The 15,407-nt window shown below is 49.8% G+C and overlaps 2 protein-coding genes across 6 annotated transcripts in view; one reads left to right on the forward strand and one right to left on the reverse strand.

The window, feature by feature from the left end:
- ST7L (suppression of tumorigenicity 7 like) overlaps positions 1–15,407 on the reverse strand; it is a 144,229-nt gene that overhangs the window by 48,818 nt on the left and 80,004 nt on the right. The window contains exon 15 of one of the 4 annotated variants that reach the window (XM_057749426.1): positions 4,261–4,423. The exons of 2 other annotated variants lie outside the window; for them this stretch is intronic. In XM_057749426.1, the coding sequence (XP_057605409.1) occupies positions 4,388–4,423 (36 nt within the window). In that variant the 3' untranslated portion in view covers positions 4,261–4,387. Of the gene's footprint in view, positions 1–4,260; positions 4,424–15,407 lie in introns of those variants that run through there. One more of the 4 variants, XR_009055534.1, reaches the window with a different exon arrangement.
- Positions 835–14,607, forward strand: WNT2B (Wnt family member 2B). 2 transcript variants are annotated; one of them, XM_057749993.1, is made up of 5 exons: positions 835–948; positions 7,972–8,192; positions 9,258–9,535; positions 10,223–10,487; positions 13,751–14,607. In XM_057749993.1, exons 2-5 carry the CDS (start codon positions 8,066–8,068, stop codon positions 13,978–13,980), a joined length of 900 nt encoding a protein of 299 aa, XP_057605976.1. In that variant the 5' UTR covers positions 835–948; positions 7,972–8,065; the 3' UTR covers positions 13,981–14,607. The 2 variants fall into 2 exon arrangements, with proteins under 2 accessions (XP_057605976.1, XP_057605891.1); XM_057749908.1 differs by lacking the exon at positions 835–948 and adding an exon at positions 1,569–2,114.

Here is a 15,407-nt window from a genome sequence, read left to right on the forward strand (position 1 = left end):
ACGATGTTTACTGTTTATTGTCTATCTTCTCCCAATATAAGTTAAACTCCATACAGGCAGAAATCGTTCGTTCTGCTTTGTTCACTGATGTGCCCTAGCACAGTCTGGAGTATGGTAGGGAATAAATATTTGCCGAATTAATGAATTCACTCTGCCCCCTGCCACAGAAAGTGAGGTAAAGGGGTGAGAGATGGGGAGAGGGGATAAAGGTCTCTGTGAGCCCTTCTCCCTCATGCCTCTGGGATGTCTGCAAGCCTCTCTGCAGCCAGCTGCGCCCTGTCCGCTCACACTCTGCAGTCTCTAACACCGACCTCCCCCCCAGCCAAGAACTGACAATGAGTTTGGGGTTGAAGGGGCTGGGCAGTTTCCAGCGCGTTGTTTACACCAGGGCTTTATAGTTACGATAAATCACGGGGAGAAGCACGAAAGACACCTGGGAATGAGAGGCTAGGCAGGAGAAACTGAGGCTGGAGAAGCAGTTGGGGCCAGACCCCAGGCGGACTCTGGAAGTTGGAAGATCCAGGGTTTTTTTCCAAAGAATTTTTAGGTCTCAGTAAGGGCCACCCGGCCTTCAGAAGCTCTACCTGCCAGCCTGGGAAGTGTGGAGGGAAGAGGGGAGTCAGTTTCTACGCCCAGCAACCTCCCTACCCCTTCGCGATTTACCACGCCCCCAGGCGGTCGGGGGGCGGGCGGGGGGAGGGGAGGGAGCGCTGGGGAGGAGGAAGGGTGGAAAGGCAAAGGAGAGAAATGGCTCCGGGGCTTCCACTCTCTCAGCAGGACCCCCACCCTGGCCTCCGCTTCGGGAAAGCCGCCCAGCTGTTTCTGATTCTTTCGTACTCGCAGGCCCGCCCGAAGGGGTGGGGGACCAAATCATCTGGGAAGCCGGGAGAGAGTAGGCTCTGCCGAGCCCGGGCGGCCAAGGACCGGGAGTCCGCGTCAGGTTCTCAGGTGTGCTGCTGCGCTTCGGCCCTCGATTCCCGGTCCACAGGCCGGAGGGAAGCGTCGGGTCCGGGCAGGAGGGCGGGAGCTACGTCTACACGGGGGGGGAGGGGTGCGGGGAGCGGTGGGCGGCGAGTCGGAGGAACCGGGGGCAGCGAGCCATAGATGAGAAAAGCCCCTACCTGAAGTCTGCGGCCCGTGGCGCCCCCCATTGGCAGCATTGGAAAGGGAGTTTAGAGTCTCCCGCAACTCCCTGTGGCGGAGATTCTACCCATTTCACAGAAGCGCAAGAACGGAGGGAGAACCTGAGGAAATGACTGAGTTCTCTGTGGCTCACTCCACGGTCGCTGTAGGTTAGATGACGGGGAGAGTGCCTGCAGCCCCCTCACTCGGCCCTCCAGGCCATCACCCACGGAGGCTGGGGTTGCCGAATGAAGGGCGCTAGGACCCGGTGGCGCGGCGTGGGCAGGGACTGGGCGCTCCGGGCGCAGAAGGGCGCCGCTGCGCCCCGTCGCGTCCCGCCCGAGCAGGTGGGGGCGCGGCGCGGTGCTAGGGACGCCGAGGGGCGGAGGCGGCCGCCACACCTAGGGCGCTGTGGAGCGCCGGGGGCCGGCCCGGGCGGAGCCGCCCCGAGGGCCGCGCGTGTCCCCGGCCTCGGCCCCGCCCCGCGCCGTCCAATGAGAGCCCGCGGCCGGAGGGGCTGTCCGCACACTCTGTCCGCGGCCCCGCTCCGCGCCGCCGACCCCCTGACACCGCATCCCAGCCGGGGCAGCGCGTCCCAGATCCCGAGCTCGGCGCGGCGGCGTCGGCTCCCGGACACCGCTCCCTGCGCCCCGGCTCCTGGACCCTAGGTGCCCTTAGGTCCCCAGCCGCCGACGAGCCTTATGGCCCCCTAGGGGGGTGAAGTGGGAGCAGCCTGAGTACCCTCAGCCGGTGCCCCGTCCACGCCCCTCCGGGCCGCGTGGCGGGAGTCTTCGGGGAGCTATGCTGAGGCCGGGTGGTGCGGAGGAAGCCGCGCAGCTCCCCCCTCGGCGCGTCCGCGCCCCTGTCCCCGCGCCCGCGCCCAGGCCCACGGCCCCCGACGGCTCTCGGGCTTCGGCCCGCCTAAGTCTTGCCTGCCTTCTGCTGCTGCTGCTGCTGCTGACGCTGCCGGCCCGCGTAGACACGTCCTGGTGGTGAGTGTGGCGCTCAGGGCTGGGAGGGTGAGGTGTTGGGTTAGGGGCCGGACGCGCCCGAAGGGAATATACAGCTCCCGTCACCCGCTGCTTAGGAGGCCAGGTTGTCGCTTTGATGGAGTTAAGAGGCGATCGGTGCAGGATTGTCACTGAAGTCGTGGAGGGGCGCAGGGGGGCGGGGAGTGGATAAGGGGGCGCCGCTCCTTCCCCGTCCGGTGATGAGGGCGCTGGGTATTTGGAGCAAGAACGCCCGATAATCGAGGCTTCCCGGGCCCCCTCTATTTCAGCTCAGTCCTCAGAGCAAAAGCTACCTTATGAGTTTCTCTCAGGGTGGATTCAAGGAACCAATCGCCCATCTGGGGCCGCGGTGGCCGTCCAAGAGGACCCCCTGATCCCCTAAGGTTGCCTCCCCCCGCCCCCGACCCAGGAGGTTGAGAAACCGGCAGCTGGCAAGGGCGGACGAGCCTCTCGCTAGTCTACCACCCACCCCATAACTCAGTAAGGCTTTGGTGCAGCAGTAGCACCCAACGCAAGGCTTAGAAGTGGAATTGAGGGAAAAACTACCCTATTAACTCCCACAACTAAAACAAACAAAACACTTGGGTTTGCATATTTTAGACATTCAGCCTCTGTTTTGAGGATCTCACTTTGAACCTTCATATCTCCCTCCCTTCTTTTCCTTTCCCAGATGGTCCCATCTCCCATCTTTCCCCTCCATGAACTAGAGGCTTCTAGAGTCCCCAAACATTGAGACCTTCTCCTCAGATTTCTTGCAGGCCTTAGGCTTCAGATACTTCACAAGACGCCAGATGAGGCAAAAGGAATTAAAAACCCACTGGATATCTATTCTTTTCTGATTCCCTCCCCCTTCCCACCAAAGCTCTGGATGGCACTCATCTTTTTTTCCCAGGAGAAAAAGCTGCTCTCTTTCCTCCCCCACCTTCTCCAGGCTGACCAGGGGGAGAGTGGGACTGAGAAATGACTCAGTCGTCTTGTCCTTCCTCTTCTCCCCCCCAATTAAACTGGCCTCTTGGACTGGGGTATTGCCCCTCTCTACTCAGGCAGTGCCCCCCTTCCTTTCCTTACTCTGCCCTTGCTCCCAATCCTCCCCCTCTTCCACGAAGTGTGGTCTCTTTTCCCCTTGCACCCTGTGGCTTCTCTCGTCCGGATTTGGAATCTTGGCTGGAAGGGTGAGGGGTAGCTGGCTGAGGGGCCAGCGAGCTTGGGCTGCAGATTCCTATCATTTCAAGATGCGTCTTTCTCCTTTCCCCATTACCACCCCCCCACCCCCGCCCCGTTTTCCTGTTTCAGGAAAATCTCTCCTTTGGATCTTTTTTATCTCTGCAGTGTTGGGGAAGGCAAGGAGGGGGGTTCTGGATGGGGGAGCAGAGAGGCCCATATCTTACATCTGGCTTGAAACATTCTTTTAGAAAGGGAAAAGGAAGAAGGGGATGAGGAGAAAAGCCTTTCAAAGTTCACAGTGAGATTAAAGCCACCCTTCATGGGCTCAGTTTGGCTGGGGACTTGTGTCTTCAGTGGCCCTGTAAAGAAAGGATGAAGTGGGCATCTTTATATCCAGTCCAGATGACGTTGCTTTTAGGGACTCTTGAGTGCTTCTTACCAATTTAGGAGGCAGTCTTGGTCCACTTGGTGTTTAGGTGAGGCAGTGTCACTCTGGTAATTTCAGCATCCTGGTAGTGGTTCCTAAAGACCCAACTGGGGTTCTTCCTAGTCCCCATTTTGTCCCCTTGGCTACTTACTCCTCCCTTTTCTTTTCTCCCTCTACTACTCTCCCCCCATGTGGTTCGTATTAAAGATTTTGGAAAAACTCCTGGGTGGAAGAGCTAGCTAGGGAGGGAGGTGGGTGGGTGATGTAGAGGGATTCAGCAGTCCCAGTGAAATGGAGGAAGGCAGCAACAGGGCCAGGATGGGCAGTAAGTGCAGAGGTCATTTCAGTCTCCTTGCCTCACAGGGGTCATAGCTGCAGGGCCCAGAGGCCTGCCTCAGTGGACATCACTTCTGGGATAAAGTAGAAAGCTGCTTTCCAAAGGCAGGTCAGGCCCCTAAGGTGATTCTCTCTCTTTCTCTTAGGGAAAAAACCCCAGCAAGACTGATATTCTGTACAACCCCCTGAAGAGATGCCCGTTGACTCTGTGTGTGTCCATGTTCCACTCAGGTGCAGAATGTCATCACTACCACCATCAAACCACCAGTTTGATCTTCCTCACAGCTCTTCCCCTTACTCTCCAACTACTCCTTTCCTCTTCTGACCTTTAACTGGAGGAGGAAACGGATGGTTTCTTCTTAATCTATGAAAAACAGAACGAGAAATAGGGGTCTCCTGGCATGTGCCTCCCTGTACTATTTTGTATTCTGCAGGGGCTTGGACATAGGGAATCACAAGAGCAGGACTGTGTTCAGGACTGTAGATTCACAGAAAGAGGAACAAAGTGGTATCATGACATTAACATTATTGTTTTGGGGTGTTTTTTTGTTTGTTTTTTTGGCTGTGCTGCCTGGCTTGAGGGATCTTAGTTCCCCGCCCTGAACCGCTGGGGAATGCCTCCATATTAACATTATTGTTATCAACAACAGCTGCCATTTAATGAGCCCTTCCTAAGCTCCAGGTACTACGGCTAAGCACCTATAAACATCATCATCTTCAATCTCCAAAATAATCCAGTGAGGGAGATAATATTATTATCCCTATCTTACACATGAAGAAAGTGAAGGATAGTAGGGGCATAGTAAGAAATTAAAATTCACACCAATTTTGGAGTCAGATTGGTCTACTCTTGGTTAAGCATTGTGTGCCTCTCTTACACTTAGAATTGAAAATGAGCTTGGACTTTGGAGTCAGATGTCCTTGGTTCACCCCAGTTCTCCTCTGACTAGCCCTGAAGGACAGAGCTGAGTATTGTTAATCTCTGTGACCTCAGTTTCTTCACCTGTAAAACTGAGATCTGTCTCTCATAGGATTTTTGTGTAGAAAAATGTCTTGTGAACTGTAATACATATAAATGATATTGTATTAAGATACTCAGGGAGGGTAATAGTTTTATTCTTGTGTTCAAAGCCCTATATGGGCTGGGCTAAACCATGTACCTACACTAAGGACTGTAAAAGGGGGTAAATAAAAACAGGATCCCTGGCCTCATTAGAGAGACACAAACCTAAAACATCTGCAGTGTCAACAAGGAGTATAGCTATAACTAAAATGAAGCTTATGGCTAGCTAGGAGGAGAAAGGAGTTGGAGATAAATCAGAGAGGTCAGATTTTTTTTTTTTCAACAAACAGTTAGTAAGTACCTGCTTTGTGCCAGACATTGTTGTAGGTACTGGGGATACTGAAATGAACAAAACAGACAAAAATTCCTGCCTTCATAGAGCAGCACGTCCTAATCACCTGGGGATGTTCAGTAGGCCTGGTATGGAGCCTGAGGCTCTGCCTTTCTAACAAATTCCCCAGGAGATGCTGATACTGCTGTTCTGGGACCACACTTTGAGTAGCAAGGAGCTAGACTAGGGTATGAGTCACTTCGTCAAAGGAAGGGATATGAATTGGTCAAAAGCAGGTGAAGAGAGCATTCTGGAGCAGGAAGCTGGGAAAGAAGTAAAAACCTCTGGGAGGGAAATAGAGCTAGAGAGTCAGGGGTATTTTACCCTTCTGCCAGCCCATCATCTGGGAGATGCCTTAAATATCTTTGTGCCCCTAACAGCTGAGCTCAGTGCTTGGCACATGGTAGGCATTTTGTAGGCATGTGCTGAATTGAGAGGTGGGTGGTTTGGGCTTCAGGCTGCTTTACTGGAGGCTCCCACGCTGACTACAAGGTGCTGTCCATTGGTCAGGAGGCAAGTGCCCTTCTCTACAGAATCCTGAAGCAGCTACTTAGTGGGGGTAAGGATGGTAGTAGAGAAAACTGTCTTCCCATCTTAGATACGGAACTGATGTTCCCACGCTCAGTGAGGATGTAACAAGAAGGACCGATGTGGGCTGCAGCAGAATGGAGTTAAGTCAGACCACAGGAAGGACTTTTTACCAGAGTTTGGCCTGCCCCACTCCAGACTGTCTCATGAGGGCTGGATTACTGGTCTCCCATTCCCATCCAACCCCCCTCCTTCCCAAGCCCCAGTAAAAAAAACAAACACCCATTGCCTAGAGCAGTACTCAGGGCTGAACTGGGGAAGCAGAACGGTGGTGAGACAGGGACCCGCTCCAACTCCAATGGTCTTGATTCTCCAAACAAAGCACCGCGGCAGTGGGTGTAACTCCCGGCTGTGCGTCAGGCAGCCCTTTCCGGCCTGGCCCAGCCCAGGGTGTTTATTTTGTTTGTTCCTGGAAGCTGTTGCCCTGATGGACAGTGCTGGGGATGCTGATTCCATGGGATTTGTTAGTGGTGGACCAGCCCTCTCACCCCTCCCCGGGACAGATGGGCCCCATCAGCCCTGCTGAGTTCCAGAAGAGGCAAGCATCAGCCCTCCTTGTGTTTGTTTGAATTGGTGTCACCAGTGGTGATCCAGTCTGTGGGTGAGGGCTGGGTTTGCGAATGCAGGGGGAGGAGGGAGTGTTGCAGAGGACATAGAGCCCAGGGCAGTCCAGCTTTTCCCCTCTCCCCACCGGCTGCCCTCCCTTATCCTCACCCAATTCTAGGCCCATTTTGGGGCCTTTCCCAAACCACAGGCTCATTCACAGCCCAAACCAAATCTTTTCTGTCTGTAGCAGCAACTACCCTCCATGACCCCCACCTGTTCAGAAAAGTGGAGAGAAGGCATCCTTTTGATGTATTAGGACAGGAGAATAGAGAATTCCCAGCAAATCAAGGCAGGTACTAGGTGTTGGAGAGATAGAAAGGGAGTGAGAAGTGGGTGTATGGGTCAGATCTCATTTGGTGGCCTTGTGGAGAGAAAAGGTGATGATGAACTCCTGTCTTTTCTCTGAAATGGTCTTCCTGAGGCTTGTGGTGGAGTCCGGGGCTAACAGTGTTTGAGTGAAGAAAAATTACTTCCTTGAGAAAACTGAGAATGACTCTAGCGACCCAACCTATCGTTTAGTTGCTCACCCAACTGATCTTCTTCTAAGTGTTCACATTTGGCGGACTGGGGACTGGAATCTGGGCAGTGCCACCCAGTTGCTTAATCTTGGCCTTTGGTTTCCCACGGCAAACAGCCCTCTGCCCATGCAGATTCAGCCAGGACGTTATGCCCTGTAAGTTGGGAAGGATGATTTTAAAAGACTCATTAGTTAACAAAGGTCATTGGACTTTGAAGTAAAGGGTGTGGTGAGGAGACTGGGGTGGCGAATGAGGACTTCTAGCTACGTGGGTCTGACTAGGGCTGTAAACGTCACTCAGAATTGCCCACTATGCCTCTTCCCACTGACCCTCCCTGTCTCCATCCTCCTTCCCCAAAAACCATGTCTTTATAGACCAGCCATGCAGGACGTGCCTCTAACACGTGGGTGTAACAATGTTGTCTCAGACTCGTTTAGTTAGTTTATTTTTCCGGGAGGCTCTTAATGTTTATTAAATAAACAGGCAGTGGGGTCTTGTGTGTCATGCCCACAGCTTCTGTGTATGTGACACACGCCTGGCCTGTGTTCTGGGAGTGTGTGTCACTTTGGCCTTTGGCTGGGGAACTTGTAATGGTGGGAGACCACTCAGTTACTCTCTCTGCAACTGCTTAATTATTTCTCCAGAGCTTGTGGGGCTTGGTTCTTCCCACTGGCCTTGAGGAGTATGGGTTGGAAGAAGGGGAAGGAACCTCTCAAGGTCTGAATGCCAAACCTTTCCCCTCCTTATTCCCCTCCTAATACAGAATAAAGCTGGGATGCTCTGACAGGGACATCTCCACCTTGCAGGTACATCGGGGCACTGGGGGCCCGAGTGATCTGTGACAATATCCCTGGTCTGGTGAGCCGGCAGCGGCAGCTGTGCCAGCGTTACCCAGACATCATGCGCTCAGTGGGCGAGGGTGCCCGAGAATGGATCCGAGAATGTCAACACCAGTTCCGCCACCATCGCTGGAACTGCACCACCCTGGACCGGGACCACACTGTCTTTGGCCGTGTCATGCTCAGAAGTAGGGGCCTCTTCCACCCTGCCCCAGCTCCTTCTCTTTTTGTGCTTGGGGTGGTGAGTGGGAAGGGTAGGCATGAGCCACTCTCTTCTTTCCTACATGCTACTTCATAATCAGAGTAAGAATTGTGGGCAGAGCCCAGGATACAGTTGGAAATGGACCCTCGATACCTTAGATACGTAGGCAGTGGCCCCTCTAAATCCCAGTGTTCTAGGATGATGGGTCAAAGGAACAGCATCCCCTGGTACCGCCATCCTTCTTCCTCCCTTCTCCTTCCCTCCCCAATGCTCCCCCCCCACACCCCCCCCCACCCCCGCGCATTTCCATGCACTGTAAGGCTCAGGACTGGAAGTGGATGCTCTGTTCTTACCAACACCATCACTACCCTCACCCCAACACTCCCAACACTGTAGTAATGGGAGCAAGGGATAAACAGAAAGGTGATATGTAAATATTTAGAGAGTCAGGGGCTTGGACCTGGCTCAGCAAAAGAGCTAAGCAGAGCTAAACAGTAAACTAGGAGAAAGGGAATGAGATGAGAATCTGGAGGTGTCAGAGGGACAAGAGTGATGATTCATCAATCCCCAAGGGCAGGAAAGGAAGAAAGCAGGCTGGGAAAAGTAGCATATCTCTTCAAATAGGATGACCCCTGGGCAGGGGTCTCCATTGTAGGGGAACTGTCCAGCAGAGTGGGTCTGAAAAGGCCTGGAATGTGGACTAAGGCTGGCTTTGCTAAGCCAGGGTTGGCACTCAGTGGGAGGGAATGATTCACTGTGAAACTTTTCAATGGCTGGACCCAGGGAGTTTGGAAGGAAGCAGGAGTACAGGTCAGTCCAAGAGATCAGATATACAAAGAGGTGGACAGAGAGTTGTGAGGGCTGAGGGGAAGAGGTCAGATTCACTGGGGAATGCTCTTGGAAGGGAACGGTACCTTGAATAAAGGAGGTACAAGGGTTGCCCTGGGAAAGAAAAGGAGAAAAGGTTTCAGAGTTGGAGGTTGTGTGGGCTGAAAAAGGACACAGACATGGGCCTCTTTCCTGAAACACACTTCTACCTTTCTCTCTCTAGGTAGCCGGGAGGCAGCATTTGTATATGCCATCTCATCAGCAGGGGTGGTCCATGCTATCACTCGTGCCTGTAGCCAGGGTGAACTGAGTGTGTGCAGCTGTGACCCCTATACCCGGGGCCGACATCATGACCAACGTGGGGATTTTGACTGGGGTGGCTGCAGTGACAACATCCACTATGGTGTTCGCTTTGCCAAAGCCTTCGTGGATGCCAAGGAGAAGAGGCTTAAGGATGCACGGGCTCTCATGAACTTACATAACAATCGCTGTGGTCGCACGGTCAGTACTCATCTGTGCATGTACATTCATATTTGCTGGGGGTGGCCAGTATGTATGATCATGGAGTAAATGCGAAAGGTGGAAGCACTGAAGGCTTCTGGATTACCTCCAAAAGCCCCAAGCCCTGGAGCAGGAGCAGTAAATGCGAAGGGCCTTAGGAATGCCTAGGTTCAACCTGGCGCATACAGAGTCTTCACATAGGTGGAAATTAGGGAAGGGTGGGGAAAAGAAGGGAAATAACTTTTTAAGAAAGAAAAGAATCACCTCCTAAAGTCTGAGGAGGATAAGAGCTTGTTCTAGTCAGTGCACTGGTCTTTGAGCACTTCCTACAGGCCTAGTACTATGCTGGAAAATGACACGCGACAAAAGCAGAACTCTATATAACACACATGAAAAATAGAGGATGTGCCACAATTATGAACAGAATCCTGAGGCTTTAAAGTTCAAATGGGCTGTCATGAAAAGGAAAGCACTGTTGGTCTAGAAAGGTTTCCTGGAAGAAGAGGTTCTTGAATTTGATCAGGAAAAATGGGTGGGATCCGACTGGGGAGAAAACAACCAATGGTTCCACTAGCCAACAAGGGCCAGGACCAGCGGACCTCAGGGCACTCATGCTTTTAGTCCTAGGGATGACCATAAAGTACCCTGACTGGCTGCCTTTCCCTTACCTGCCTCCCCACCTCCCAGGCTGTGCGGCGGTTTCTGAAGCTGGAGTGTAAGTGCCATGGCGTGAGTGGCTCCTGTACTCTGCGTACCTGCTGGCGTGCACTCTCAGACTTCCGCCGCACGGGTGATTACCTACGGCGGCGCTATGATGGGGCTGTGCAGGTAACCGCCACCCAGGATGGTGTGAACTTCACAGCAGCCCGCCAAGGCTATCGCCGTGCTACCCGGACTGACCTTGTCTACTTTGACAACTCCCCAGACTACTGTGTCTTGGACAAGGCTGCAGGTGAGTAAGGAAAGCAGGTAGGGACATGGGGCTCCAATTCTTAGTGCAGGCACCTCTAGTTAATCACAGTCAGGAGTTAGGGAAGGAGGTCGGAGATGTGAAAATCTTGTGATAAGATTGTTGATTTATGCCTCAGTCTGCCAGGCACAAAGCTGCCTAGAGAAGAGAGGACACTGAGCACTTTGAGGCCTGATATATTCCCAGCATCTGGGATACAGTAGGTACTACTCAGTGAAGGTTTAAATGAATCACCCATTTCAGTACCAAGCAATCTATGGGCTATGTAGAAGAATAAGACATAGACTAAGTTTTGGCTCTTTACAACTAGATAAAGAAATGAGATATAAAAGGTAGACAATTGCAACTGAAAAAGAGAGAAATCAAGAAAAGTTTATTTGAAAATGTGGAATTTAAGCTGTTTCTTCAAGTGTAGGGATTATCTGGATAGCTAGAGATAAGAATAGGTGATATTCTCTACACATGAATAGAGTGGTAGTTGGGAAAGCACAAGATCTGTTCCAGGAACAGAGAGCAAATTAATCTGACTGAGTGAAGGTTTTGGGTAAGGGAGATTAAAGGTAGAAAGACAGCTGGAAATAGACCATGAATGACCTTGAAAGGGCTCATCCAGTGTGCTGCCACTGGAAATTCTAAAATGGAGTTGGGGAAGCAAGGAAAGAGGAGATCCCTACCAAAGGCTAACCATCAGCAGAAAGCAAATCATTTTTGTATCTGTTCCATATATTTGTGGTGGAATTCCTGGGAATGCTGGAAGGTGATACGTTATTCCCCTAAAAGAGTGGCAGTTACCATCTTTGCTCATATTTCAGATTCAGCTAGGTTAAACTAGGAACAACCTGCAATGCAATGGAACTGCTCTTCCCCACAGTCTCAGCAGTCAGGACTTTGGTGAGGGGAAGCCAAAAACCTTAGCTGTCTTCCATACTTTTTGTTTTCCACCTGTCACTGTTGTTCCTGGAGAGGCAGTTGGCTTGGAGAAAAACTGGGCACAGAAACAGGGTGGGGCTCTACCCAAGTCACAGAGAAAGTAGCTTGTGTACTTTGAAGGGTGCTAGGAGAAAAAAAGTTGAGAAAGTACTTCCGATTCTCCTAGTGATTTCCTGCCACTAAGTTTTGTTTTCTTCCCACGTGGTTAATTCAGAGGGCTACTTTCTAAATGCCTAGAAATAATTCCACAACTTCCAAGCTGTAAGCCTATGCTATCATTCTAAAATGCACCTTTGCAGATGGATCTTTGCAGTTAGGAAGGAGGATGTCATATGTGTGTTGGTTGTTCTCAGAGGCACAAAATAGATCTCATAAAACCCAAAGTGGGGCCTGGGATTCAAAGGGTACAAGTCATCCCAGAAGGGAGGATGGAGCCAGGAATTCTCTCCAAAGCAGTACTGTCCCACTGAACTTTCTGTAATGACAGAAATGTTCTACATCTGTGCTCTCCAATACAGTAGCTGCTTAGTTACATGTGATTATTGAGCACTTGAAATATAGCTAGTGTGACTGAGGAAGTAAGTATTAAAATTTATTTAATTTTAATTAATCTAAGTGACCGCATTTGGCTAGTGGCTACTACATTGGACTGCTTGGCTCCAGAGTGTAAAAGAGGCTTCTGGTGCACAAGAGAATGACTTAAGACCTACTAGCCCTTGGAGTTAGGCGGATAACATATATAGTAGATCTAGTCACTGTACACTCTAGAGCAGTGGTCTCCTAACATTTTGGATTGTGTACTCCTATCATTAAAAAAAAATTGAGTATGTACCTCCAATATATGTATATTTACTTATGAATTATATCTGTTTCACTGTACTAATATGTACATTATAAAACATACATACAAAGCAGATATTTTAAACTGATGAGATAAAAAACAAATATAGAAGTACTAGCATTTTCTATCCATATTCAGTGGAATGTGGAGACTACTGCTATAGAAATCAGTTAATTTATTCATACCCTTCTTGAACTCCCAGGCTAGTCACTTTCCCATCTCTGGGAAAGGACTGAAGTAGATATTCTCTAGGATCCATCCCATCCAAAATTCTATGATTTTGTGATCTGTTGGCAGTATCTCTTTTGCAAAAATCAGTCAGAATGAGGTTGTGAGCATTCTCTATGCAGGGAGGATAACACAATCCCTACCCTTCAAGAGTTCCTACCATAAGAGGTAAGACAAGGGATGTTCCTTAGGAATTCCTTAGGGAGAAGCCTCCTGCCAGTAATGCTTATCAGTTTGCCCCCTCAGTTGATCACATATTATAGATGTAACATCTACTGAGTTAGGTGCTATTATTATGTCTCTCTTCATATAAGAAAACTAAAGTGCAGAGAGATTAACTAACTTGCAAGATCACATAGCTAAGAAGTATAGAATTTTTTTTTTAAATCTCCTGGAGTTTCTTTTTTATTAGATTTATTTAATTATTTATTTATTGGCTGCATTGGGTCTTCATTGCTGCACGCCAGCTTTCTGTAGTTGCAGAGAACAGGGGCTACTCTTCATTGCAGTGCACAGGCTTCTTATTGCGGTGGCTTCTCTTGTTGTGGAGCACAGGCTCTAGGTGCGTGGGCTTCAGTAGTTGCGGCACGTGGGCTCAATAGTTGTGGTGCATGGGCTTAGCTGCTCCGTGGCATGTGGGATCTTCCAGGCCCAGGGATCAAACCATGTCCCCTGCATTGGCAGGCGGATTCTTAACTACTGCATCACCAGGGAAGTTCCTAGAATTGGGTTTTAATCCTAGACAATGTGACATCAAGCCCATGCTTTTAATTTTTATTGGCCACTACTTTCTTATATAGTACAACTTAATGAAATATAAACTAAGGACCAAAATACTAACAAATGGTAGCTGCATCAGAGTTGTAGCAAGACTTCTTACAAAAGGTAAATTATAGGCTAAGCTTTTTATTTTAACTTTTTATTATAGAAAATTTCAAACATGAAGTAGAGAACCTACACCCAGCTTTAACAATTATGACGTCTTAAGGCTAAGTTTTGAAGGGGATATGGAGATGTGTATTGGCAGGGAGGGCACTGCAGAAAAATCAGTGGTCTTTGGGGAGCCTTGATGGTGGGAAGAAAAAGCCTGGTGCAGAGGGCAGTGAGGAGATGATCATTTTGGCTAGTGGGTATATTTTCAGGAAAAGGGATTCTTTATGGTTTCCTCATGAGGATGTGGGTAAGGGAACCCAGAGAGGCTTAAGTAAGAGGTAACTTGGTTCTCACTCTCTCTTCCCCAACCCAGGTTCTCTAGGCACTGCAGGCCGAGTCTGTAGCAAGACATCTAAAGGGACAGACGGTTGTGAAATCATGTGCTGCGGCCGAGGGTATGACACAACTCGAGTTACCCGTGTCACTCAGTGTGAGTGCAAATTCCACTGGTGCTGTGCTGTGCGGTGCAAGGAGTGCAGAAACACTGTGGACGTCCATACTTGCAAGGCCCCCAAGAAGGCAGAGTGGCTGGATCAGACCTGAACATATAAATACCTCACTCATCCCTCCACTTCAAACCTCCTGACTCAAAAGCACAAGATCTTTGCATGCACACTTCCTCCACTTCCTCAACCCTGGGCTGCTACAGCTTCTATTTAAGGACTTGGAGAATAGTCCAGAGGGACTCTAATGTCCTAGCTGGTTCCTTAGCCCTGGGAAGGAGTTGACAGGGGATGTAAAAAACTGAGTGGTTCCCCGACTCCCCACTCTGGAGGTTGGGAGGCAGAGTGGAAGAGGTAGGAGTCTTCCGAGTGATATGAGTTGCACTAAAGCACATGGTCAAGGTTCAATTTTCCTTTCTCTTGCACTGGCTTCCTGACACTTCTTGTGTGTGCAAGAGAAAGAGTACCTGGAAAGAACTTCTTTTTTCCCTCCCTGGCTGAGGGTAGATGGGACAGAGATGAAACCATGTCTCTTCCCTGGGTCAGTGTGAGCTAACTGCCTGGTACCCCAAAAGAAACTCTTAGGCTGAAACATTCTTCCATTATCAAGAGTCTGGGATTACGAGATAAGAGTTAGCCATAGTGGACAAGGTTCCATTCTCATGCTCATATGTTTATAAACTGCTGTGTTTTGTAGGAGAAAAAATTATATAACTATACAAACATACATTCTCTTCCAATCTCTCCTTTTCAACCTATATCAGCCAGCACTGCCTCTTTTGCTCACTTGCTACCTGTACAAATTGAGTGGCATGCAGTGTCATGCCATGCCTAACAGATTATCAGCATACCCTAGAACACTCCTAAGAAAGAGTAATTCAGTAGGTCTGCCTAGGCCTTGGGATTTTTACTTTTTAAAATTTTCCATGCGTTATTCTGGTGGTTAGCCAGGTTTGGGGTAAGTAAAAGATACGTGACTCATGGAGGGTAGGAGAGGGTAACAGGCCTGATCTCAAGGGCCCACATGAGGCATCAGTGTATACTAGGCAGGTAGATATCTCTGGCTTTGGCAATTTTTAGGAGAGGATCCTAGCCTTTGAAGCTGGGAGCAGGAACCAGTGGTTACAGAAGGAAGGACAGTTGGGGCTTGGGACCAAAGTGGTAAACAGCTTAGAAAGCAGCCTTTCCTCATTTATTCAACAAATCTTTATTTAGTGACTCTCCAAGTCCTGGTGATTAGTATCCTTCAATCCATGTTTGGCTTAAATAGGGGAGTTCCTTCTATGCTACTACCCACTGCCTAACTAAGCTTGCAATAGTGGAGTCTCCAGAGATAGCAGGCTTAGTAAGCTAGAGGGTAGGACACAGAGTCCCAAAAATCATGATATCCTATTTTTATATGACTTGGACAGTGGTTATCTCTTGCCTGTTGATATTTTAAAGGAGCAGAGTGGTATAGAAATTTGCAGTTATAACAGACCTGGGTTGAAATCTCAGCTGTGCCAGTTACTGTTTTTGATATTTTGA

Source organism: Hippopotamus amphibius, chromosome 1, assembly GCF_030028045.1.
Source record: "Hippopotamus amphibius kiboko isolate mHipAmp2 chromosome 1, mHipAmp2.hap2, whole genome shotgun sequence".
NCBI classification, from domain to species: domain Eukaryota; kingdom Metazoa; phylum Chordata; class Mammalia; order Artiodactyla; family Hippopotamidae; genus Hippopotamus; species Hippopotamus amphibius.